Raw genomic sequence first — 26,477 nt, 5'->3', positions numbered from 1 at the left:
CTATTGTCAGTGAGTTTTACAACATTCGCGTTTTGATACCGATTATATATTCGAGATCAACGAGTGCACTGATTTCATGTGCACACGGACTAGTACAAACTTCGAACGTTGTTCTGGATTACAGCTGCAAAGGGTGCAGCAAATTAACCAATCAGTTCTAATGTTTTGATGTGCAGTGCACGAATATATCACGACAGGCGGCGAGAATAGCAGGATTTCTTACGTTACACGTAATCCTCGTAATGCGATTTGGAGTTATGTCTACGAAATTATCAATATAATGACAGTACATAATTTAAGAGAGAAAAATTAATTCTTTTCAAATATTAATCAATATTTTCAGTAAGTTTATCAACATTTGCATGTCGATACCGATTATATATTCGAGAGCTACGCGTGCACTGATTTCTCGTGCACGCGGATCAGTAGAAACTTCGAACGTCGACGTCGTTCTGAATTACAGCGGCATAGTTTAGTGATGTTAATGACAAAATATATTTTTGTTGAAAAGGCAATTTGGGGATACACGTGTACATATGTATATATTGAGGCACGGTTGATCGTTGCGGTTTTGCAATTTTTGTTAGAGACTCCTCTAGGCCGCTTCTGAAAGGTACATTGTTTCTTTTAGCCAATATATTACACTTATTTAGTATTGTTGATCTTCTTTTGAAGAAATTTCGCCTTTTTTAATAATTGGAGATGAATAAATGCATTTTTGCAAAAGCTCCTACAACGTCCTTTGCATAATGAGTGGTAGCCTGACCAAAATACAAAATTTCATTCGGGATTCTTTTTTCTTATGAATTGCGTTAATCTAGATCTGTGTATCCCAACCCTTTTTGTGCCATGCCCTACCCAAACCCAAGTACTTCTTAAATTGTTTAATAAGGAAAATTAAATGATAATTTTTATGAAAAAATCACTAGAAATTGATAACGAAACACAGTAAGTAAATTTTCAAAACGTATAATGATAAACTAACATTCAAATTCGAAATAATTCCAATGAGATTTTATGCTAGGTTCCAATTTGTTAAGTTTTAGTCTCAAGTCTCCCCATTCTGTCATATCCAGACGATTTTTTTTACCAGTGAATCATTTACAGCACCAAATAAACATTCAGCTAAATATCTGTTTCCTCACAAAGTCATGCTATCACTCCATTTATATTAAATAAAACTGACTCATAATTTTGCATTTCTGCGAGTATCTCTTGATACAGCATATTTGATGTATCAGACAAATCCACTGATATTGGTTGCAGTATTCCACGAGGTTCTTATTTATTAGGCATCATCGGATCACAGATTTATTACGAGTCGTCTCAGTTTACCTTTTTCATCAATTTAAGTTCTTTGTTTAACAAAATTTTAAAGCTTCTGGGATCCACTCGGAGCCTGCTGTCTGTTGCAAGGAAGTTAGTTTGATCACGCCAAAAACCCTTTTGGTTTCGTCAAGCGAATTTATAATGTTTATTGACCACAACTATTTGAGAATTTTCTTTCAATATTTGGCACCGTAATCTAGCATTGCATTCAAATGGCCTAGATCTAAAACACTCTTTTTCATATATTTTGGCGGTTAAGAATTTTCAGAAGGACAAATGTATCGTGAAGATTATCATCAACCATACCAACACTTTCGAGTTGAACTTTTTTTGTCTCTTGAAATTCATTTCCTCGCCTTTCTGACAATGGAAAGTCTTATAAGTTGTGTTATTAAAATATGATACGTCGATGATAATGATTTCCCAACCTTTAGCTCCTCAGAATCTTTGGGTGTCGATTTGCTTGATTTCTGAACTACATTTTATTCCTGTAGAATGTGAATCACTGATTTTGAATTTTCTGCCCAATTTTCACAAATCAAAGCTTCTCCTACTTTCTTTTCAGCAAAATATCTCTCTCAAAACATCGACAGATATCGTGAATTATTTGTCTAGATCTTCACATTCTTAAAAGTGAAAAAACGATTTCATACTTGGAACTAAGCTGCTAACAGAGAGGTTTATACTCGTTTTGTGATTTGGAGTTATGTCTACGAAATTATCAATATAATGACAGTACATAATTTAAGAGAGAAAAATGAATTTTTTTCAAATATTTCTTGCTATTGTCAGTGAGTTTATCAACATTCGCGTTTTGATACCGATTATATATTTGCGAGCCACGAGTGCACCGATTTCATGTGCACACTGACCAGTAGAAACTTCGAATGGCGTTCTGGATTACAGCAAGAATGGTTGCAGCAAATTAACCAATCAGAACTAATGTTTTGATGTGCAGTGAACTTAAATATCGCGACTGACGGTGGGAAAAGTTGGATTTCTCACATTTCACATAATCAGCGTCTTGCGATTTGGAGTTATGTTTACGCAATCTGTCTCGTTATTCACATTCTTATAAAGTGATAAATTGTAAACGATTTCTTCAGATCTTTATTTTGTTCGTTTTCTTTTAGATTTTCCATACTTGGAACTAAACTTCTAACCGAGACGTTTATACTTAGAAATTTGTCGACTATATGACCGATATATTAAGCGTATTTATTTTTGTTGATTTATTTTGAAGGACATTTCCTCTTTTTCCAATCATTAAAGACAATCTTGACAATCAATTCTTGTTACTGATAAAGGTATAGTGATGGGATGGAATATCGTTGTTTAACAATTATTTCTTTCCTTGTTGAAGGTTTCAGGTGAACACTACTACGCCTCCTCACAACCAATTTATAAAAAAACCCGTGTACTCGCTAATGGCCTTATTATCCTTTCTGGGGGAGTCTTGGATTCTGACACCGACACAGCCATCTCCTGATCCCTTATTAACGACCATAGCTACGCGGTCTGTTACGCAACATAAGCAGGCATTTGTTTCCGTCCTTGTGGCTTACGGTAATGAGAGCTATGACGACAATTCGCAAGGTGAGTTATCTAAATCTTTCAGCAAGACTATAAAAAATATAACAAGACATTATAATTAACAGGAATGAGTTTTATTATGGTTTCTAAAACGTTTTCGTTATTCTTTGTGAGAGTTTTCATGAAATATTTTTACCAAGAGCGTCTTTACTTTAAAGATTTTATTAGTTTAAAATTTTATATTGACGAATGTTCGAAATATTTCTCAAGATACATATTTCGTTATATTACAGAAAATAGACGAAACATATCTCTAAAGATAGAGGGATTCGAGGTAAGAGATTGGAAATTTATCGTTTATAAACTGGATAATATTGAAACCAATCCTTTTAAAGTTTGGAGAAAAATGGGGTCCCCGGTGTTTCCAGACCAACAACAAAGATACAAGATGCGGGAAGTCGAGGTTCGAATATATAAATTTTTAATTCGCTTTAAAAATGAACGGCCATATTGCTTTTCTATCGTAATTTTGATCTACTTGGTAAAAAACGGTAAATTTTTTCATATTTTTAGATAAAATCTATCGAAAAGTGCTTCTAGTTATTCATCCTTTGAAGGATATAAATTTAACTTTCCATTTCTGTCACACATATTACTCATTAAAATTTCTGTTCTATAATTTACTCATTATTCGTCTGCTTGCTCGACCTTACTAATACCCATTAATCACAACTGGCAGATGGTTTCTTGTTTTATCAATATTATATTTTTTTGTTATAAAAATTCGGTTTTTATGATATTATCATTTGAAAACAACACTAAATACTTCCAATTTAGTAAAAAACTCAAAAAAGTAAATTTTATTAGACCAGATTCGAACCCGAGACCTCAATTTTGGCGGCACGTAGCATTAACATCGAACTATATCCGTTTCTTAACGAATTAGGATTTTATGACCAATTTATAAACTGAAATACCTTTTTAGAAACAATTATTGACCGAAAAACATTATTATGTGTTTAGATTTCTCAGCGTTTCAATATTTTATGTTAAATTCTGTTAAAAAACCAACTAAAATTGTATAAATAAAATGGGAGTCACTTTTCTTTAACACCATTAGAGATTAGAGAAGCTGCTGGAGTTGCCTTATCAAATTTACTGCCGGAAAAGTCAGGAAAAGTATATAATATGGCGAATTTTGAACTAACAACACGGTTTATCAATAACTATAAATTAATACCATCCTTCCGCATTAGATATCCAATATTTGTAAAACTAATACACAGATTTTTGTTTTTATTATTATGGATAATAATCACCATTATACACTAGTGTATAATATACTATTAAACATTTTTTCATCAATATACGTAATGGGGTCGCCGCACATAGTAAGTAGAATGTCTTCGCAAAAATCTTAATCCAAGTGCTAATGACAAATCTCAACAAGCCTTAGGCCTGTTTTATACGTATGCGGTACCATTTGATCCATTTCTGTCACACATATTACTCATTAAAATTTTTCTAACCACGACTGTTGTCTCATTATTCGTCTGCTTGCTCGACCTTACTAATATCCACTAATCACTGCTATCAGATGGTTTCTTGTTTTACCTATATTATATTGGTTTGTTATAAAAAATCGATTTTTATGATTTTATCATTAGAAAACATTACTAAATATTTTAAATTTAGTTCTAGACTTATAAAAAACACAAAAAAGTAAATTCTATTAGACCAGATTCGAACCCGAGACCTCCATTTTGGAGGCACGTAGCATTAACATTGAGCTGCCAGCTACATTGAGTATGCTTGTTGTATATTATCTGTTTCTGAACGAATTATGGCTTTTTGAACAATTTATAATTAGAAATACCTTTTTGAAACAATTATTGACCGAAAAACATTATTGTGTGTTTAGATTTCTCAGCGTTCCAATATTTTATGTAACATTATGTTAAAAAACCAACTAAAATTGTATACAATAAATGGGAGTGATTTTTCTTTAACACCATTAGAGATTAGAGAAGCTGCTGGAGTTGCCTTATCAAATTTAGTACCGGAAAAGTCAGGAAAAGTATATTAAATGGCGAATTTTGAACTGGCAACAGGGTTTATTAATAACTATAAATAAATACCATCCTTCTGCATTAGATACCCAATATTTGTGATACAAATTTTATTATTATTGACATATTAATATCCATTATACACTTGTGTATAATATACTATTAAACGCTTTTTCATCAATTTACTTAGTGCGGTCGCTTCACATAGTGAGTAGTATGTAATCCCAAAAATCTTAATGCAAGAGCCAGTGACAAATCTCAACTATCCTTAGGCCTGTTTCATACGTATGCGGTTCCATTCGGTCCGGTTCGCTTTCGGTTGTTTTTCGGTCAAAACCGACAAGGCGTGCAACGATGCTTCAGTACCTAATAGAAACAGTACAACACCGAGTACCCCTCGACACGAAGAGGTTCTGTATCGGTTAAATACACTCCCTCATAAATGTATTTTTACGTTGAGGACGGTCCTTTAACTGCACAATGATTCAGTTGATATCCTAAAGTATTTGAAAAATTTGTCTTCGTTTTCTTGTAACTTTAGAGCATTTTGAAGTAATGGAGATAGTATATGCTGGAGAAAATGAAAAAAGGCAACAAAAAAGAAGATATTGGACTAAAGCTGGTGTTTTATCTCTTTTCTTATAGCAGATTCTCTGAAAGGTATAGGTTAGGTTAAGTTAGGTTAGGTTAGGTTAGGTTATATCTCAAAATTCGTATTTCGGGGTAGTTTTCAATTTCTTCACCTCTTTTTTGGAGGTTTCCTTTTAACTTTGTCCATAGTTCCATAATGAATCGACTTGAAAAGTGTCGATACGGATTTAAAAACTTATTAAATGATGTTTTGCTAAAGAAATCGTTTTATTTATCACTATCTATTTAATCACGTGATACCCTGTATATCAGGGTGATTATTTGAGTGTACAGTTTATCATTATTTCTAAAGGTTTAAGAGATATGAGTTTTCTAATCCACCATGAATATTCGAAATTTTCTCCTTATTGGAGTTCAATGCTATCAAACTTTTCGAGTGTTCTCTTCAAACTATTTTCATTTTCAGCACCCTTATACTGTAATACTGCATATTTAAGTACTTTTCGATATAAGTTTTTCAGCATGGATTGAAATACGTTGAACGGTGCTCATAAAAGATATTTTTCAGGATCCTAAAATACTGTTTACTCCTACAGACGTACTGAATTCGGAAATAATACTTAATTTGTCTTTAAGTATACCGAGTGTTCATTTGATTCATGTTTGTTCTAAAACGGAGAAGTTGCCTAGGAAGGTAACAGCTGTGCGCTTTTATAACGTTACTTGGAACGAAGTTTTAATCACATGGAAATATCCATATAACGACTCGAAGTAAGTTCAAAAATAACAGTTATAATTCACTTCCAGTTTATCCAATTCATAAAATTATTCGGAAAATTTCTTTTTATGTGAAAATATCCAGCGCACTTATTTGCAACTGATGTTTCATTAGGCCCTATTTTGCATTAACATTAATATTGTCTTTCACTTCCTTAATTTATTTAAACACTAACATTAGATTTAACTAATTAAATAACAATAATCAATTATTCACTAATACTTAACTAGCTAATATAATTTCGATCCCTTTACTATGACTATTCATTATACACTAACTAACTCTGCTAAACAAACTCTTTTATACATCCAAAACGAAATTCTCAAAAATTTTAGAAAAAAATAAATGAAAAGACCTGCTTAGAAATTAGTTCTAACAAATTGAAGTGAACAAATCGCCGATGTGATACAAATAAACATGAAAGCGCCGCGATTTCATCAAATTCTAGAATTCCATCATAAACGACAAGACCGGCTTCATGACACATGTCATAACATTAAGTTTGGTTTCAATTTGAAAATATATTACCTCAATTTTTACTTGAAAGAGCAAAACCACTTGTCGAAGTGAAAAATAACAAAGGATTATGCCGTCGTCAGCTTTGAATCTTGTATGCACTGTTAATAAAATAATTTCATAATAACCACTCTGTTATCAAGTTCTGAACATACGTACGCAGTTTTTTCTGATTAATGGTCAATTTTGGTACTGAATAAGATTTATAAAAATCAAACACAATTAGTCGAAAGCTATACCTGAATAACTCAATTCACAAACTTGTTTTTTAAAAACAATTTATTGAGCGCAAACTGAGGATTTAATAATCATTTAAAGTTACAAATGGTTACACTAAACTGACTAGCGTACCAGATGAATATCAAACTGAATACACTGTTTACACAACCACTACACCAACACTCACAATTACACTGTCTGACGCGCGTTTCGATAACCAAGTTATCGTCTTCAGACACTGAAGGTAAACGGCTTAAACGGAATATCACCAACGATTCCAGAAATTCCAACTTAGATGAATATCAAATTAAATGAACAAAGTATTAGTTTTACAGGCTTCTTTATATATTAGTCCTTATCTTATACAATAATAATAATAATTATAAAAGTAGTTAAAGATATTTATGGTTGATTTAAATCATATTAATAATTATATGAAAAATATTCGAAGATGACACCTTAATGAAGTTAAAGTTGACAATCTATGAATATAAAATACAAAAAATTTATAGTGATGATAAACTTAATGAGGTTAGAGTCCATAGCAGGCGTTCGGCGAAGATGTTGAAGAAGGTATAAAAATAAATGGGGTTACCGTAAACAACTTCCGGTGTACTGATGACTCTATCCTCGTAGCTGACTCAATGGAAGGTTTACAAACGTTATTAGATCAAATGGTTGAGAAATGTCAGAAGTATGAAATAAATCTTAATACCAAAAAGATTGAGTACACGATTAACGGAAAAGATTAACTATTAATGACAAATGGGATGCCTCAACAGAAATAAAATGTCACATTGAGAAAGCTAGAGCAGCGTTCATTAGACTGAAAAACATTTTGTGTAGTTACTATAAGCTTACAGCTTCGCGTCAGGGTATTAAGATGTTACGTGTTTTCTATTCTTTTGTATGGTGAAGCATGGACACTGACGGAAGCTTTTGAAATGTGGACATATAGGCGGATGCTCCAAATCAGCTGGCAGGATAGAGTGCGCAATGACGACGTTATGGTGCAAATTAGAAAGGAGAAAGATTGTAATATCTATTAAGACCAGAAAATTTCCTTACTTCGCATATGTAATACGCAATCCTGACACGAATAGTACATTGTATCTCATCATCCAGGGAAAGATAGAAGGAAATAGGAGTCCTGGAAGAAGAAGATTATCATGGCTGTAAAATTTACGTCAGTGTTTCGGTCACACAACTAGTTCACTCTTCCAAGCTGCAGTGACACCTCAATAAGGTTAAAGTGCAAACAATTTATAGTGATGATAAACTTAATGAGGCTAGAGTTCATAGTAATAAATAAGTAATTGATAATGATGCGCCGCCGCGATAAGGGCCGTTTTGGATCACTCAAATCTATCTTTGGTTGCATCGACAACTTTTATCAGTTTTCTGTTAGTTATCTTTCGTTTTTGTTTGTGATTTATCACATCTCCAACTTGTATCGAGTGGTCGGTCATATCTCAAAAAATTATCAAACAAGTGGACACAAGAAACACAGGCTTACCACTATGAGAAAATTTTAGAAATGTTATAGGGGAGAGTGGGAACCTTACATTGTGAATACACATCACATATTTCACTACTTGCAAATTAATTACCACTATGTTCAATTTGAATCTAGATATTATAAAAGGTTTTTGGATGTTGTACCGGATGACCAACAATTTTTCACTATTTTAACAAAGATTCTACAACACAATTCACACATTATTATGTTTAAGTGATCGATATTTTGAACTCCAATTTCCATTTTCAGATGCTTACAGAAATTCGAAGTGGAATTGAAACCTAGTAAATGTAGCAATAGGAAAAGCAGCAATAGCTCTCGACATCGACGTTTCGAGCGGATCAATCCTCTCGACACCATTTTCATGTCGTTTCATCAAGTAGGCAAAGGTAAATATCGCACAAACATCTCAAATAAATGGACTTGTATGAGAATTAGGACAAAATACATTAGTTATACGAAAACGTCTCGGTAGCAGTTTCCTGTGACAATTTTGAAGAGGGTTTGTTGTAATGGAGTGTTGTTGTTAAAAGACAGGGTCGACTCTCATAATTTTATATGAATTATACTATTAATCATATAACTTTATATCTTGATGTGTTGGGTATAAATTTAATTCTTATATACGAACTTTATCTATTTTTTGCTTACCGTTTTTCCTTTTTCCAGGATTCGTTTTTATCCATTATAATTTCCTTAATGATGTGTCCCTCGTTTGTCTTGGTCTCCCTCTTTTTTTTTATCTATTTTTGCTTCATATGAATCTTTAATTTGTTTATTATTTGGGTACGTCCACATCAGCTCAATAATCTATCGAGTTCGATACTCGTTGTGTCCTTTATTCTTCTCTTATTTCGGTTAATTTTTTTTTCTATTTTATCTTTTAGATTCACTCTTAATATTTCGCATTTCTTCCATACGATATACCTGGTCTTTTATCTTCGTTTTTTTTTCGCGATTCCTTTCTTGTTTATCAATTTTTTGGTCACAGTTCAATTATTTTTTCCTATTTCAACGTTGGTATATTTTAATTTCTGTATTGATTTTGGAGTTTCTAGTAGCTTATATTACCAATTAGCCTTGACTCCATCTACAGTTCGCGTTATATTTACAGAACGTGTACGTCTTCAACAGTCATTTTATAACAACCACTCTGGAGTACCACTTGCTTCACAGCTCCTCCCACTTCTAATGGCAGATCTACAGAAGTTAACATCTTCAAATTCGTCGTCGTTTGGTGGTGAATTATCTCACTCGATTTATATCAATCCCTTTTCAATTGAGAGAATAGCCAGAGCTCTTCTGAAGAAAAAGGAAGAAAGAGAGAATAAATAAATGAATAGATGTGGAATTGCCTTGACAATAAAAAGACTAAGGATATGAAAAAGACGATTACGTATGTGGAAATATTGATAATGATTGATTATTTTTCATGTAAAGTTCATGAGATTGATGAAGTAGAGACAGAAAGTGAAGATTAGAAAGCGTAAATGAATAGCAGCGAACAACTGTGAGAATCGAGGATTAGTTGCAAGAAAAATGGCTAAAAAGTTCAATTGGAACGTAGTGGAACATCGGGATTTGGCAATAAGCGTTGAACAATCATTCCACTGCTCCTACCACTTCGTATAGCAAGTCTACCGTCGTGGTCTACTATTGAATGATCTCAATCTATTCACACCAACTTCCTTTCATTTTAGAGGATATTCAAAATTCTGTTGAAGTCAGGATTGGATTGTACAGAGAGCTTGGAAGCGTTGCAAAGTGTCTACTGCGGGGTTCTTAAACTTTGAAGAAACAGAACATTTACCAAGAGATGGATTATGTATGGAAGGAGCGGTGGAATAAATGTGTGGTGCTGTAGATTAAGTATTATAGAAGAATGACTGTTTAAAATTAACAATTTCTGTAAATTCAACGTTTATAGTCAAATTCTGATGTACCACTACATTTCGATTGAATTTTTAGGCCATCTAATGATTAAATCCATATTTTTGGAAATTCTATACATAAACCTCTGATCCATCTCTTGGTAAGTGTCTCTGTCTCTGTCCAATCAAATCCTAACTTCAACAGAACTCTGGATATCCTCTTAATTAAAAATAAAGCAAATGACGACGAATCTGAAGACGTTAACATTAGACTTGCTCTAAGAAATGGAAGGACCAGTGGAGGAAGTATGTGCTACTCCAGAGTAATTACTATCAAAGGATGACTGTTTACAATGCACTAATTCAACGCTTATAACCAAATTCTGATGCTCCACTACATTTCAATTGAATTTTTTGGTCATTTTCCTAGCAACTAATTCTCGGTTCTCACAGTTGTTCGTTGCTATTTATTTACGCCTTCCAATCTTCACTCTTTCTGATTCTACATCACCAATCTGATGAGCTTCCTGGGAAGAATCATCAACATTATCAATATTTCCACATGTCTTTCTCTATTATTTTAATCCGTTCATTGAGAACTTTTATACGTAAGCTTCTAATCCATCTCTTGGATCTTTTTTTTGTCCAGACAATTCTACATCTAGAGGAGAAGATCCAATCGATTCAAATAAAGAAATTAATAAATGAGGAATTGTCTGAACAAAAGGAAAAAGAACCAAGAGATGAATTAGAAGTTTAGGTATAGAAGTTCTCAAAGTACGGATTTAATTAGTAGAGAATGACATGTGGAAATATTCATAATGATTGATGATTCTTCACGGAAAGCTCATGGGATTGATGATGTAGAGACAGAAATAGTGAATATGAATTAGAACTGTGATAATCGAGGATTAGTTGAAAAGAAATAAACAAAAAATTTAATTGATATGTAGAAGAACATCAGAATTTGGTTAGAAACGTTGAATTTACAGAAATTGTTAATTTTTAACAGTCATCCCTTCATAATAAATAATCTAGAGTACCACACACTTATCCCACTGCCCCTTCCTCTTCTTATAGCAAGTCTGTCGAAGTTGACGTCTTCAAACCCGTCGTCGTCTGCTGGTGAATGATCTCAATCGATTCAGACTAATTTGTTTCCAATTTAGTGGATATCCAGAATTGTGTTGAAGTCAGTTCTGGGTTGTTGCAAAGTGTCTATTGCAGGGCTCCTAAACTTTGAAGATAACAGAACACTTACCAGAAGTGAGAGGATCCAATCGAATCAATGAACAAAATAATAAAGAGTAAATGAAGAAATTAATAAATGAGGAATTGTCTGAACAAAAGGAAAAAGAACCAAGAGATGTATTAGAAGTTTACGTATAGAAGTTCTCAAAGTACGGACATCATGAGTAGAAAAAGACACGTGGAAACATTCATGCTGATTGATGATAATGCGTGGAAAGTTTTCAAGTTGGATATTGTGGAGAGAGGAAGATTGAAGATTAGAAAGCGTAAATAAATATCAAACTCAACAAAGAGAGCCGAGGAATAGTTGTGAGTCTACCGAAGTTGATGTCTTCAAATTCCTCGACGTCTACTGGTGAATGATCTCAATCGATTCAGACCCTTTCCTTTTCAATATAGAGAATAACTAGAAATGTGTTGAAGGTAAATCTGGGTTGTACGCAGGAAGTGGGACCGTTGTAATGTGGCAGAGCCCTATCCGCTCCTGCACAATTCTAGAACCCAACTCAACATACTTGTAAATGCTCCAAATTTCCTTCTATGTCTCTGTACTCGGTGCAAAAAGGATCTCGTCGTCTTTTACCGACTCACGATCTTCTATAAACCGCTTTGTGTATTCATACATACGACATTTCTTGCCGTACAGTTTTTTCAATGTTTCTGATGGCTTCTTCTCTAATTTTATCAAAAATTTATTCAAAAATATGTTCATTTTGCTGATATAAAATTTTTGTAGCACAAACAGCGTCAAACTTGTACTGCACGTCGTTCCTCGATCGTGTTGGTAACGCGTCAGTGCTGCCACTACACGCGAGGAAAAAATTTCTCATAATCTCATAGAGTTATGGTAGTAGTAGTTAAATTTGTGAACAGTGCAATGTAGAGGAAAATGTTGTTTCATTTCTGTATTTTAATGAAAGAAACAGAAAGTGAATTTAAATATGTTTTACCAGTGTAGAGTCTTGTGCGTTACTCTGTATGAAGCTTCTTGTCGGTATAGTCGTGTTTTGATGATGGGATGAGTTGATTCGAGAAACGCGTCGATGCTAGTCAACTGTGATGTACACAAATTTATTATAATACAGCAATTTCCTACAGGGTTTAACAGAAATTTACTAAAATAGACTATTATTATGATAGTAATCGGGTCGACGATGAGTAAGATACAATATAGAAACACGAAATCCTTAGAAAACAAAGATAAATGATTTGTAGGATCTAATAAACTACCGTATCGTATATTACGTAACCGCAATCTCGCTTTTAGTGTGCAAAATGATGAAATGTTACGTGTCAGTTCTATTATGGCTTTGGAACTGTAAGATATTCTCTTCTTTCTCCTTTAGCCATTATTATGTCGTTCTTGCGGAGAATATCAGCCATAAATAAAGTTAGAAATGATGACGTTATAAGAAAAATTGGAATAGAGAAAAAAAAAACAGAAAAGAAAACAATCGTTTTTAAGGTTTTATTCTTAGGTAAGGGAAAAAATATGGGTTCACATTACATGCCACATACGTAGAAATAAAGACTTAATGTTGAGGATAATTATCAATGCACTTCTTTGAAAAGAAGCGAATAAGTTTCGTTTACAGTCCTCTTCGCTGAAATGCCTGGTATAGAATTACTTTGGTTTTTAATTATTTTTTGTTTCTAGCGAAGTAACTTATTTTGGCTGACGGTTTTCTATCGATCAAAGCCCATAGTAAGGGTCACCAGAAGGGTTGATGTCTTCTAAATATCATGCTAAATGATTGTTTGATGGCTTTGATGCATAATCATCAAGATGGGAATGCTTTTTTACAAATTTTTCAGTATCTCAATAAATCGTGTGACTGACACACTGTGTATGCTCAGGAATTGTTTCAAAAGTGTTATCTGGACTCTGCTCCATCGAAAAAAAAACCTTTGTTATTAGTTTGCTGAATTTAAACGTGGTCGTACAGACATCGATGATGGTGAACGTTCTGGTCGTCTAATTGAGGTGGAAAATATCAAAAAAGTCCACAAATTGATTTGGTATCAGAAGGCAGTGTGTTTATAATTATGGATGAATATTTGACCATGAAAAAATGTTTACAGTGGGTGTCCCGTTTACAGATCAGAAACAACAACGTGTTGATAATTCAAAGTAGTGTTTGGCCATGTTTACACATAATAAATCCTATTTTTTGGGTTGATACGTGACAATGGTTGAAACATGAATCACTTCACTTTGTAATCAAAACGATCATCATCTAAGTGGACTGCACCGGGTGAACCACGTCCGATACGTCCAAAGGCACATGGGAAGTTGATGGCTTCAATATATTGGCTTGCACATGGAATATCGTTCATTGCCTATCTCCAAAAGGGACTGACAATCCAATATTGAAAACTACATAGAGCGGTTGGATCGTTTAAATGCAAAAATTGAGGAAAAACGTCTTCATATGTCGAAGAAAAACCAAGATAATGCACCTATTCATAAGTCTATGGTAACGATGGTTAAATTGAACGAATTACTGACCCGCAGTGACTACTGGCTATTTGCTGATCTCAAAAAAATGCTCGCCGGTAAGAAATTCAACTCAAATGATGAGCAATTGCTGAAATTGGAGCTTATTTTGGAGCAAACGACAAATCCTTCTACAAGCACGACATCGAGAAGTTAGAGAAGGGTTGGAATGATTATATTGCTCTTGTAGGTGATTACAATCATGAATAAAATCGATTTTTAGCAAAAAACTTGTTTTTCTTAGTTATTCTGACGACTTATTGAGTGATGTGTTATTGCTAAGCGCTATAGAATCGCCAACAACTTAAATTTCAATACAGTTTTGGTTTCCCCAAAAAATATCAGTTATTCAACACAAACTTTTATGACATTTATTTGACGGATTTTCCACATATGGTGAATGATAAATAATAAAATGTACGAGTATTACAAGTCATTTTTCTTTTAAGACTCCTGTAAATCCAATTATTGTTTCGTCTGGTTTATACGAAGGCATATTGGAACATAGATCAAAGCCCCCATAGTCTCCATTGGTTGTATTATGAAGAGGAAGAGAATTAATTAATACTTCATCTGTTACAATGAACTCGTTTGATTTGTTCGTACAAATATTAAGTTGGTTAATGCCGGACTTTCATTCAAGTAGATTGCATTAGAACAAAATATTTGAGTTTTTTAAAACGGTTTTGAGCAGTTTTTGGGATCCTCATTAATTAAAATAGGTTGTAATTGTTTATTAGAACACTCTGACTATTTTAAATTCGTTGATGAATTTTGTTGATTCATTAAATTTTCTTGTCACTTTGAGGGCGAGACCATTTCGAGTAATGTGACGGCCATATTGTCGTGGTACACAAACAAACACTTTGTTTCATTTGTATATATAGTTATTATAGTGTTTATTAATTAATAACTCGGTCTTATTTTCATCAAAATGAAATTAAATCTACAAAATTTGCTTCGTACACTATTTGTACAGATTTAAAATAAACAAATATACAATTTTTTGTGTATATCTCTAACCTGATAAAAGAAATTCTAATATTTCTATGATACGAATGTCTCAAGTCAACGCTTTTGGGAGACTTAGCCCATGGATTCGGTCTCTCTTGAATTAAAATATATGTAATTGGATAAAATCGTCCCATCTGCTACTGTACCGAACCTAACAAAATTCAAGAATTTTATATAAAAAAATTATCATCCCGAAATGATCATCACAATCAGTAAAATGTTTTCACATTATGACAATGTATTTGTTGTTAAAGTTTGTTCTTTTAACCGAAAGCGTTTCTTGACTTCCTTGGAAATAACTGCAAGTCTTGACGTCGTTTCATATTGTATTCTTTGTAAACAGATACAAAATACGGTTCATATGTATGGAATAAATTCAATTTTAGCATTAATATGTGAAAAAATCTGAAATAGTTCGAATTTTATTCTTAAATTGAAAATTTACAGTGCGAAAATATTATCCCTTTCCCCCTCGAGAATTTTAAATAAGAAAGGGGGTCGTATGGAACCTAGTTGAAAAGGGGGTTCACTCCTCTGATCAGCAATGTAAATTTATTTTTAAATCTGGTGCAATCATAACCGGAAAATTAATTTTTAAGATGTAAAAGTCTCTATCACAAAACTTTACGTAGAATGAAGATAATAATTTCGCAAAATATTTAGAATGTATTTGTCAATATACTTTACGATTAAATTAAATGTGCAAAATAACAAATATTCACTTCTTGACAATAACCAAGGTGATTTTGGAATTCTCGTACAACATTTTGTATGACATCAGATGTTATTTTGTTAATTATTCTAACTTTTAAATCAGCAATATTGTCTGGAGTATTAAAATATACTTTTATGTTAAATAACAAGAGGAGTCAAATCAGGGGATCTAGCCGGCGTGGCAATTCGATCGTTCCACGTCTTCCAATCCACTTATTGGGAAAAACCTAGAAATAATCAGGAATTTTCTTATCTGTTCTGCTAAACATCAGGAAAAAATCTTTGGAGATTCTAAAATATTAGTCAAAAACCAAATAAACAATTGATATGAATCTAGTAGGCTGCTGACATTTAGATATATTAAGTTTGTGAAATTTTTAATAATAAATACCCTCGTCAGCACGTTTCGCAGTATACAGTAGGCAAAATTGAAAAAAAGTTTCGTGAAACTGGACATGTAAAAAATCTTGAAAAACCAGGTAGAAACGTTCAATTTATTGATGAAAAAAAGTTAATTGACAACTTGAGAACTTGTTGCCGACAATGATGTAAGTAAATCATCAATTTTGAGAGTTCAGTTGGTGCAGGAATTGAATGTAAGTTGAAAGAATTCTGTGAATTGATGATGAACCGACTGAACGCAGATTTGCAATTCATGAACAAAATAGTTTTTTTTTGATGAAGCGACGTTTCACTTAAACGAAACGGTTAATGAACAGATATTGGAGCAGAGAAAAGCCTACGTTACAAAGACTTTTTCCTGATTTTAATCATTCAAATGAGATAAGATGGAGCTCCACCTCATTTTGCACGTACAGCTAGAGCTTATTTAAACAAGGTTTTTCTCAATAGGTGGACTGGAAGACGTGGAACGATCGATTATCCGGCTAGATCTCCCGATTTGACTCCTCTCGATTATTTCTTATGGGATTATTCGAAATCTAAGTATATTTCAGTAGACCAGGCAATATTGCTGATTTGAAAGTTAAAATAACTGAAGAAATTTACAATAAGAATTCAAAAATCGCCTTGGTTATTGTCAAGAAGTGAATGGTGGTCATTTTGAACATCTAATGTAACTTTCAAGTACATTTAATAATACATTCTAAATATTATGCGGCATTATTATCTTCATTTTAAGTTTTGTGTTAGAGACATTATCAAAATTTTACATTTTAAAAATTGATTCTCTCAGTTATGCTTGCACCAAATTAAAAAAAAAACTTTATATTGCTGAACAAAGGAATAAAATCCCTTTCCAACAAGTGCTACACGACCTCCTTTCTTATTTAAAATTTTCGAGGGGGTACTTATAATTCAAAGGGGGTACTGGAGGGGGATAATATTTTTATACTGTAAATTGTCAATTTTCACATAGTAATAACGCTAAAATTGAATCTATTCCATACATATGGTCAATGCCTTGAAGATTGATTGTGCAAGATCGTCCTTCGCTGTTACTTTCCATCATCCCATACACTATTCGTATTTTATCTATAATGTAACATTTTAATTGGTATTTAAGAGTTTATGTTGAAAGAAATTGATATTTTACACATTTTATTTCAAAATTTCAATATTCTCATCAAACAGATTACGAATAATTAACTAATTATAGTGTTTTATTCATAGAATTTGATTTATTTTTTGTATATTGCAAATATACTTTACTGGAATCAATCTTTGGTATGTCGCTCCGACTTCTGAGTTTCCTCAAATTATTTCCGCAATAAGCAACAGCTTTAACTTGATATTCTTGAGATTCGTCATCCCAATCTATGCCGTTTATTAAACTATCAAGATAAACCTTCGGTATACTTTCTTTGATAACTAATTGTATTAATGACAATTCTTTAGCTAGCGATTTATTGGTGTGTAGTAATGTACAAATTTCATTTTGGTATTCACTTTCTTTGGTTAGTAAAATCTCGGAAGCTTTCTTTACAAGTTTTTCGGTTTCTTCTATTTTAGCATCCAATTCTTTATCTTCTTCTTGAAGATCGGAATATTCTTTCTTCACTAGCGTTTTCTCTTTCTCTTTATAGTAAAGTATTTCTTTCAATAAAAGATGAGAATTATCTAAATGCTGCAATTCCTTAGCTGTATTTTCCAACATCTCCATTTGCTGTTGCGCCTTTTCAATTATATTCTCGCCCCCTATCAATATTTTTCTTTGAATCATATCTATTTTATTTTGTAAGTTATTTTTTTCTATCTCTATTTCATCTAATTCGTCTTGACTCAAGCTCGTTCTACTTCTTTTCCTCACTCTTCTTTCTAATCTTTGTTCCCTAGCTTCTACGATTGCTAATTGCTGTCTTAGCTCCGCTATTTTAGTTTCGAATCTTTCAATAACGCCCTTAGCTTCGACGTTGATGGTAACGTGATTTTGAATGTGTTTAACTCTGTCTGCATACATTAGTGTATACATGTTTTCTTCGCAATCTTGAACTCTGGGGCTGACCATCGCTATCATTGCTGTCAGCGAATTACCACCCAAGGAATCTTGGAGTAATCTGGTCAGTTTCGAATTTCTATAAGGGATATGGGTTGCTTTACCATCTACTAGAGCTGTAATGAAAAAAAAAAAACAGAACAAATATTAAAATTTATAGTAGATATAAAATGGTGGAAAAGGTATAAACCAAATGAATAGAAATACATTTAGTTGAAGATAACTATGAGAGAGTGGAAGAAATATAAAATGCACAGAAATATTTTTCAGTTTTTTATCTATTCTAGAGACGGGATCATCGTTTTTTGGAACGTTTAGAATCCTGGATTCAATATATTGGAGCTTCGCTTTTCTAAACATTGTTTTTTTGTAGTGGGACTGGATAACCTGACCTCTGGGTGATGACTTAGAAAATGGCCAGTTAATACATTCATGTTTTAATATTTTTTCACAACTTGAATCACTTTTTGTTTCTAATCGCCCATCTAAAACATATTATCTTCCTTTTACAACTTTTTTATCATGAGTTTCCTGCTATATTAAAATTTGTGTCTAATGGAGGATGAACATCTATCCAATTATGTACTGACCATCACTGGTGGGAAAACCAAAGCATTTTATATTTATCACTTATTGTACGTGTAAAATTCAATTCAAAAAAGTGACTTTTGTACACCATATTCCAAGGTGTAATAGAGAAAAACATAACCTTTTAAATATATTAATAAAACGAATAGAGTCATTATAACTTAAAACGAATTGCGTTGCCAGCATTTTGTTTTATGGGTAAATTTTTCTTCTTTTCCATCAACTTCTGTTATTCGAGTGGAACCAAATTCATCCCACAATTCGTGATGATGTCTACCAATTCTGCTACTCATTTTTAAAATACGTAGCGTATATTCAGTTACCAAAAACCTGCATATTGGAAAAAAAATTGTTATTTATTACTTGAAAGATAAACCTCTCTTATAAAACTTGATTTCTAATTTTACCCACTAATTCAAAACAATTCACAGTTTTGTTGTAGTCGTAGGTTATCTTATTATTGCGCCGGATCGCCGCATTTGCGAACTAGTTTGTGGAAAATATAACTTCAATCACTTTCTGTAATTTGATTCCTTTATTCTTAGTGTATCGAGAGTCCAAACACTCAATCCTTTCTACCTTTTCAGATATTAGACTTGTTGAACTCAATAATTGCGTGGACTTCTTTTTTCACAGCTATTCTAATTTTGTTTTATTTCCTCCCATCTCATTCCTCGTTTTTCCCTGCCATCTCTGCTCTTATTTTCTCATTCTTCTGTCATGACCATCTTCATTCTTCTTCCATTATGTTTTAAAATGATTTTAAGTTATTAACTTTTTGAGAGTTGACTGGCTTTAAGCTCTAAGATTGTGGGAGTTCGGTTGAAAATACCTGCAGCTTTCTTGTATATTGAACATTCTAAAGATTCAAATTTATTGCAATTAATTAGAACTACAATTGTTTGAATCACACTTATACATCCACACCCAACAGACACGAATATTTTCTCTTTCCCACACAATCCCACGGCTTAAAATCATTGAAAACTTTCTATTAGTATCAAGTATGATTAAGTAATTTAGACGGTTTGTGAATAACCATAAATTAATAATTAAGATCTAACTAACTAATTTTCTAAAAGTCTACTACTTTTACAGTATGGCAACGTTGTTAAAATGTGATTCATTTTATGTTGTGTATGTATATTACGAGGTATGGCTATTAAATAACGAGACTGCACGCCTAGAGGGCGCCCTAGACGGATCTAGATATCTTGTCTATGCACGTTCCCAAACACGTTTTAGTCACTATTATAGTATTTGTGCAGTAACGGTTTGGAACGAACGTGTTTTTTTCTAAGCGCTTTAGTGAGTACCGAGAGAGCACTGAAGATGACCAGCGCCCAGGTCACCCTGTGACTGCTTCAACTCCAGAAACAGTGACCAAAATCAACCAAATTGTGCATGCAGATCGTCGAATGAGCATCCGGATGATTGCCAAGGCTGTAAACGCCGATAAAGAAACGTCTGCTCAGATTTCCTTGAAAGGTTAAAAAAAGATCTGCTTTGAAAGAGACCCGATTTGAGTCGATGGAAGCGGTGAAACAAAAAACGTCAGAGCTCCTAAAGGCACTCACCAAAGAAGACTTCCAGCACTGCTTCGATTAATGGAAAAAAAGTATGGAAAGGTGTGTGGCGAGGGGAGGGGAATATATTGAAGGGGAGCATTCGAATGTAGAATAATTTTTAAAATGAAATCTTTTTTCGTAACCAGTCTGGTTATTCAATAGCCTCGTATATATGACTCAAGATCCATATGTGTATCCTTACCTGAAATTACATTCCCAAGAACAGATAGCGATAAATTAATTTTACCCGCTTCTCTCAACCGATCCCCTGTCGCTAAACTTTTGTGGACCCTTTCAGATCCAGCCAAATCGACCAAATTGAGTTTTCCAAATGTGGTTTTATTAGTTAAATTGTTCTTCGTTTCAATTAAGACCGTGAAAATCGCGTGGGATCTCGAACTGGTATCATTCAACTGCGTAAAACTCGTAGCTCTGTTTTTGTTACCCTTTTTAAGAATTTCGGTAACTCCTTCGAGAGAATTTACAGTGAAACCCAAAAGATCTTTGATATAAACCCCCAATCCGGGTTTTTCTCTTAATACTAGCTTTCTTTCCGGGTATTCTGACAGCAAATCTCTTATTTCTTCGTTATATATTTCCAAATAAGTAACAGTAACTGCGTAGGAGTATTCGTTGTTTGCTAAACTTATTTGGGCGAAAATGTGTGAAAATATATTAGGTATGATTCCTTTTCGATCGTTATTGGCTATTTCACCGATCATTGTGTACGTTTTTCCAGTACCGGATTGTCCATAAGCAAATATCGTTCCGTTGTAACCTTTGAGAACCTGCTCAACTATAGGAACTGATACGTGTCTATAAAGTTCTAATTGACTACTACTCGCATTGAAGACTTTGCAGAACGTGAACGTTTTTACGACTCCATGTTTATTTATAGTGATTGTATTGTTGTCTGCTATTACCGAATTTTTGTTCACTAGCGTTTTTTCTTCTTCTCTCGGCGGTCGGACTCTGATGAAAACACGAACATTTTCAACTATGTTTTCGGAAAAATTTTCACTTCCATCCATTTTTGTAACGTTTAATGAAATATAGAGATCAACCTGTCAAAGTCACGTCAACGCATTTGATTTAAAAAATTGTTACATGGAACATGCACTACGGTTGAGTTAACTGTCAAGTGTAAACTAAAGAACGCAGCTGGAGAAATGAACAGACCATTTGTTTAGATTTCAATCTGGATTAGTTATCAATCTGCGCTAAAAGTTGTACATGCTTTGGATGAAACAAATATGAAAAGTAGTAAACTCTTGTTTCTCCAGACCAATCTCCTAAATATTATAATCTCTCTTCCATTTGAAAAAATTGAGGAAGATATGGATAAGTTTAATTTGAGATCAGGTTTCTTAAAATTAGTTAGCTTCAGTTCAAGAGACTGCGTCTGTGGGAGGTATAAGCCTGAATGACGATGTAGCTTTCGCCAATATAAACACTACAATGGAGGCATACTACAGAAGATTAATCCGAAGAGTTTTTCATGTGGAGAGACGCTCTCTTTACAAGGATGCTAAGTTAGAATTGGTACGTGAAACATACACCAAGGTTGAGTTGTCTGGCGAATGAAGATTAATGATGATGATATTTTGCTAAAAAGTTAGCAGGGTGTCTGTTTCTCTGTTTCATCTTGTAGAATTTGGATGAAACAAATATGAAAAGTATTAAACACCTGTTTCTTCAGACCAATCTCCTAATTATTATAATCTCTCTCCCACTTAGAAAAATTAGAGAAGAGGTGGAAAGTATATGAACGTGTATGTAATCCTTTGGCACTGTTGTTCCATAGATCGTCCCAAGAATCTTGGATGAGTTGAGCTTGAGACCAATTGCAACTAAATTCAGATTTCTCGAAATTATCTAGAGGTTATTTTCGCTTTTTAATCTGCAGTTTTGGCCCAAGAGACTACGTTTATAGGAGGTATCAGCCTGAGTGGCGACTCAGCTATGGAGGCATTGGTATAGAAAATTACGTCGAGAGAGAGTTTTTTATGTAGAACGATGTTAAGTTAAGTTAAGTGAAACATGTACTAATATAAGTTTGATTTGACTGGCTAAAATAAAATGTAAACTAATGAATGGAGCTGAAGTATGGAACAAGTTAACAGGGTGTCCATTTCATCGTGTAGAATTGAATGAAACAAATTTTATAGGCAATATACACTATCTTCTCTAATATGAATATTCTTAATCTTCTTATTATCATGATCGCTCTTCTATTTAGAAGAAGTTGAATTGAGGTGGAAAGTAGATAGATGTTTATGTTATCCTGCCACGCTGTTGTTTTATTAATCGCCGCAAAAATCTTGATGGAGTTGAACTGAAGGCTAATTGTTAAGTGGACTCAGGTTTCTTAAAAATTGTTAGAGGTTTCAATTAACCGTTTGTGGGGGTATAAGCCTGGATAGCATTGTACGCTTTTATAGTTACTACATGTTGAAGATAGGAAGGAAGACTCCGTGATTTGAAATGGACGCGCAACCAACATAAGCCGAATAATTTTTTATGTAGAACTTCATGACACATCCTCTTTGTAAGGACTAGAAGAGATCTTAAGAAGATAGTAGAAAGGAAGCAATTCAAAACCCAATACATGCAATTTTTCCAACATTTCCATCGATTTGTGACACAATATATTGTATTGTCTTGATAAAACAGCACTTTCTTTTTCTTCAAATAGGGCCGTTTTTCCGCATGATTTCGTTCTTCAAACGCCTTAATTACGTTAAGAAATAGTCGCTGGTTTTTCTCATTTTAAGATAATCGATGTACATGCGCATCTTAAAAAGTTAATTCCATAACCTTTCTATCCGAATTTGGCGTCTTTTCACGCATCAAGTGCGATCAACTTAGCTCACTGAATCTTTAATTTGTTGTTGTTTTTATATCCATTCACGATACGTCCATTATATCTAGAGGGTCTCACCTATCTCAATTAGTTTTATTTAACGGTTATCCGAAATTATTTTGTGGATTTTTTCGATGTTTTCGTCGGTGATAGCCTATTTGGGGCGTCCTCCGCGTGCATCGTGCATGCTGATCTCGCCTTATCGAACCAAATCTTGTCTTGAACTGTTTTTCAAACTAAGAAAAGTTGTTTTAATCAATTTGCGATAACTCACAAGCTAGAAGAGAGAGTTGGTTTTTCTTTGTAGCTGTAATGAAGATATTATTCATGTGAGGGAAAAGATGATTCATAGGTTTGGTACTGATATGGCAAAAACTCCTCTGCAGGGCTGGAGTTGTGGTTAATTGTAGAGTAATGTGAACTGTGATAGGCTAAAAAAGAAAAAAAAAATAAATGAAAAAGTTGTGTGGAAAAAAAGGAACGCCCGAAACAAACGTAGAATGAGGCTGGGTGGGTGGCAATTACAGCTGAGACCATCAAGTCAGCTATAAAATTTATATACATATGGATTTAACACTAATAGTGCCATCCATGTGTCAACTTACGAAGTTTCCATTCTAACCAATATACTGAATTATTATATAATTGCACGTATAAATGAATATTGGATAACGTGGAGACGTAAAGTACGTTTGAAAATGTATATGTTTTGATAAAATAATCCTGCGTTGTCTTCCACAAATTACTTTATCCTATATGTATTTTCCTCCCAGTTTAATTTGAAATATAAAATAATTTCGAAAAGATTTATTATCAAGACGTAAAATTGAATTTCGCGGTTTGTAAACTCCTTTTGGAATCTTATCTCATCTGGAAGAATATTAATGAAGTAACTTTCTTAAAGTCATTCCTCACAAAGTTGTTTCAAGTAAGATATTTTACAAAACAAAGATATGCGGTAATGGATTGAATGAGTAGAAGTTCTACAAACGTTTTTTTTTGGAAATAAGTTTACAAATTAAATTTTTCTTGGTATTCGTGATTATAAAAACACAAAATCTTGGATACGGAGAAGACCAAATATAAATTCTATGAATTTTTCAACTTCTAGTACGGAAATTTTCATTCACGGAACGATATACTTAAACTGTCAACTGTAATAAGTTTTTTATTGATTGTAATACACGGTTGAATTCCCAACAATAAAATAAAGAATTCAATTTGGATTTACTCCATATATTAAGAACTTTCCGAAGGATTTTCCATTTTCTCTGTCTAGAATTTTTACCATTCGCGGCCTACATCTGAACGGATACGTCGTTTATCCACTTTGATCCTCGAAAACCTTCAAATAAAATTATTCCCATTCGAAATCAATTTTCTTTATTTGTATCGGATACACATCGGAAGAGCAAAAAATTCGCATAGTGCAAATGTTCTTTAAGCAGGCAATATTTCGCTGTAATACCCTCTATCAAGTATCAAATTTAGACAGGATCGTCTCCGAAAATACAAATCTCTTGAATACATTCGATTTGTAACATATAATTCGACCAAATTAGTGAGTATAAGTAGACCACTAAACGAGAAACTACGCGCAAAAACCATACTCGATTCTAAAATGGTACTGGAGCGAACAAAATAATAAAATGAAAATACACTGTTAGAAATTTCTTTGGTGATTTTTGTGGGAAGTTCTAAAAAAGATTTATCATCAATTTTTGAAAGTAAACATCTAAATTAATCGTTTGGTTCCTTGGCAGCAGCTCAAAAAACACAACATCTTTGTAATCACACCAAACTGACAGCATGAGTTTTTTTGTTGTTTTCCAGCTTTCCGTGTGGTTTATGCTGGTTCATCGTGTTTACTCTATGATCGTTTCCGAACGATGTTACCGTACAGGACCCATTCTTCATCAGCAGTGATGATTCTTTTCGTTTAAGGTGCATATCGCAAATGTGGAGGTGAGGTACCCAAATATCAAGCTTCTTAACTAGCACAAGACATTTCAGGTGTTTTTCAATTGATGTGTGTGATACATGTAGCCTCTTCGCAACCTGATCATTATCAACTATAGTAGGTCGACCAGAACGTTGTTCGACTTTGAGGGAAAAATCTCCAGAACGGAATTTTTTATACCAATTGTGACTCGTGCGCTAATCAGCACCATAAACTTTACATTTGTGAGCCGCAGCAGCTTTCTTTCCTTTATGGTAATAAAAAAGTACAATATGCCGAAAACGTTTGTTTCTGTACTCGATTTAAAATCAATCCTCAAATAAAATCACGCACTAACATAAGTTCTACAAAAAATAAAGAAAGTCTCTCGGTGAAAAGCAGAAGTACTTAGTTTGCAACCTTATATTTGACATTATTCATAGTTATTATTATGATAAACTCTTCATCTTTCTCAGTTGTAAATTGATACAATTTTCCATATCCTTCCGTTAAACCTTATTTATTTGTTATAGGTGGCAATGAATTGTGCGAAGGGACACGCGGTACTTATAGAGTAAGGGCAGTGGATTATTGGGATCGTGTTGGTAAATTCTCCGAAATTATGCCCTATCCCTAAATGGAACATAAAATAGAGGTAGCAACGTTTATGTGCAATTTTAAAGCAACGTTGATGCATCTTATTAAATGTCGTTTGGTTCAATATTGGTGTTTAGTGGCTATAAAAGAATGAGGATAATGAAAAAAATCGAATATATTGTTAACAACCTCATTCCTTCAATGAGTCAGAACTAGCTGTCGTCAAATAGTTATAAAAATATGTTTGTAGGAAATTTATATAACTAGGAATTAAAATTTTCTTATAAAGTATACATGGGTTAAAATTTTTCAAAGCATTCCTCAAATCGTGGATTTTCAATAATCAACACATGATTTTAATATATTTTGCGCGAGTTTGAGTGAAATTAGTGTGAGGTACTTAAATACTTCAATTCCTTCTCAAACTTAAAGCACCTACTTAAAATTGATGAATTATTTGTTCCTAATATGCTATTTTAATTGAAACAGCTCACTTTAGTCACATTCATTTATTGGAATAAGCATTATCCACTTGAAAATGGATACTTTTTGCAAATTGTAATAAT

General features: G+C 33.3%; 2 protein-coding genes across 2 annotated transcripts in view; one reads left to right on the top strand and one right to left on the bottom strand.

Moving 5' to 3' along the window:
• LOC130897792 (alpha-L-iduronidase) overlaps positions 1-26,200 on the top strand; it is a 55,788-nt gene extending 29,588 nt beyond the window's left edge. Inside the window, 5 exon segments of the mRNA XM_057806696.1 lie at positions 2,693-2,925; positions 3,156-3,325; positions 6,091-6,293; positions 8,804-8,943; positions 25,848-26,200. Coding sequence (XP_057662679.1) covers positions 2,693-2,925; positions 3,156-3,325; positions 6,091-6,293; positions 8,804-8,943; positions 25,848-25,951 — 850 coding nt within the window. The 3' untranslated portion in view covers positions 25,952-26,200.
• Positions 17,459-21,592, bottom strand: LOC130897793 (kinesin-like protein KIF3A). The gene is made up of 2 exons (XM_057806697.1): positions 20,715-21,592; positions 17,459-18,472 (listed from the first exon to the last, which is right to left on the bottom strand). The coding sequence occupies exons 1-2, from the start codon at positions 21,541-21,543 to the stop codon at positions 17,514-17,516; spliced, it is 1,788 nt and encodes a 595-aa protein (XP_057662680.1). The 5' UTR covers positions 21,544-21,592; the 3' UTR covers positions 17,459-17,513.
• Positions 26,201-26,477: the final 277 nt, after the last annotated feature.

The sequence above is a fragment of the Diorhabda carinulata genome, chromosome 9 (assembly GCF_026250575.1).
Source record: "Diorhabda carinulata isolate Delta chromosome 9, icDioCari1.1, whole genome shotgun sequence".
In the NCBI taxonomy this organism is placed as follows: domain Eukaryota; kingdom Metazoa; phylum Arthropoda; class Insecta; order Coleoptera; family Chrysomelidae; genus Diorhabda; species Diorhabda carinulata.
The sequence above is the reverse complement of the archived record's forward strand: the minus strand, read 5'-3'. Positions and strand labels throughout refer to the sequence as shown.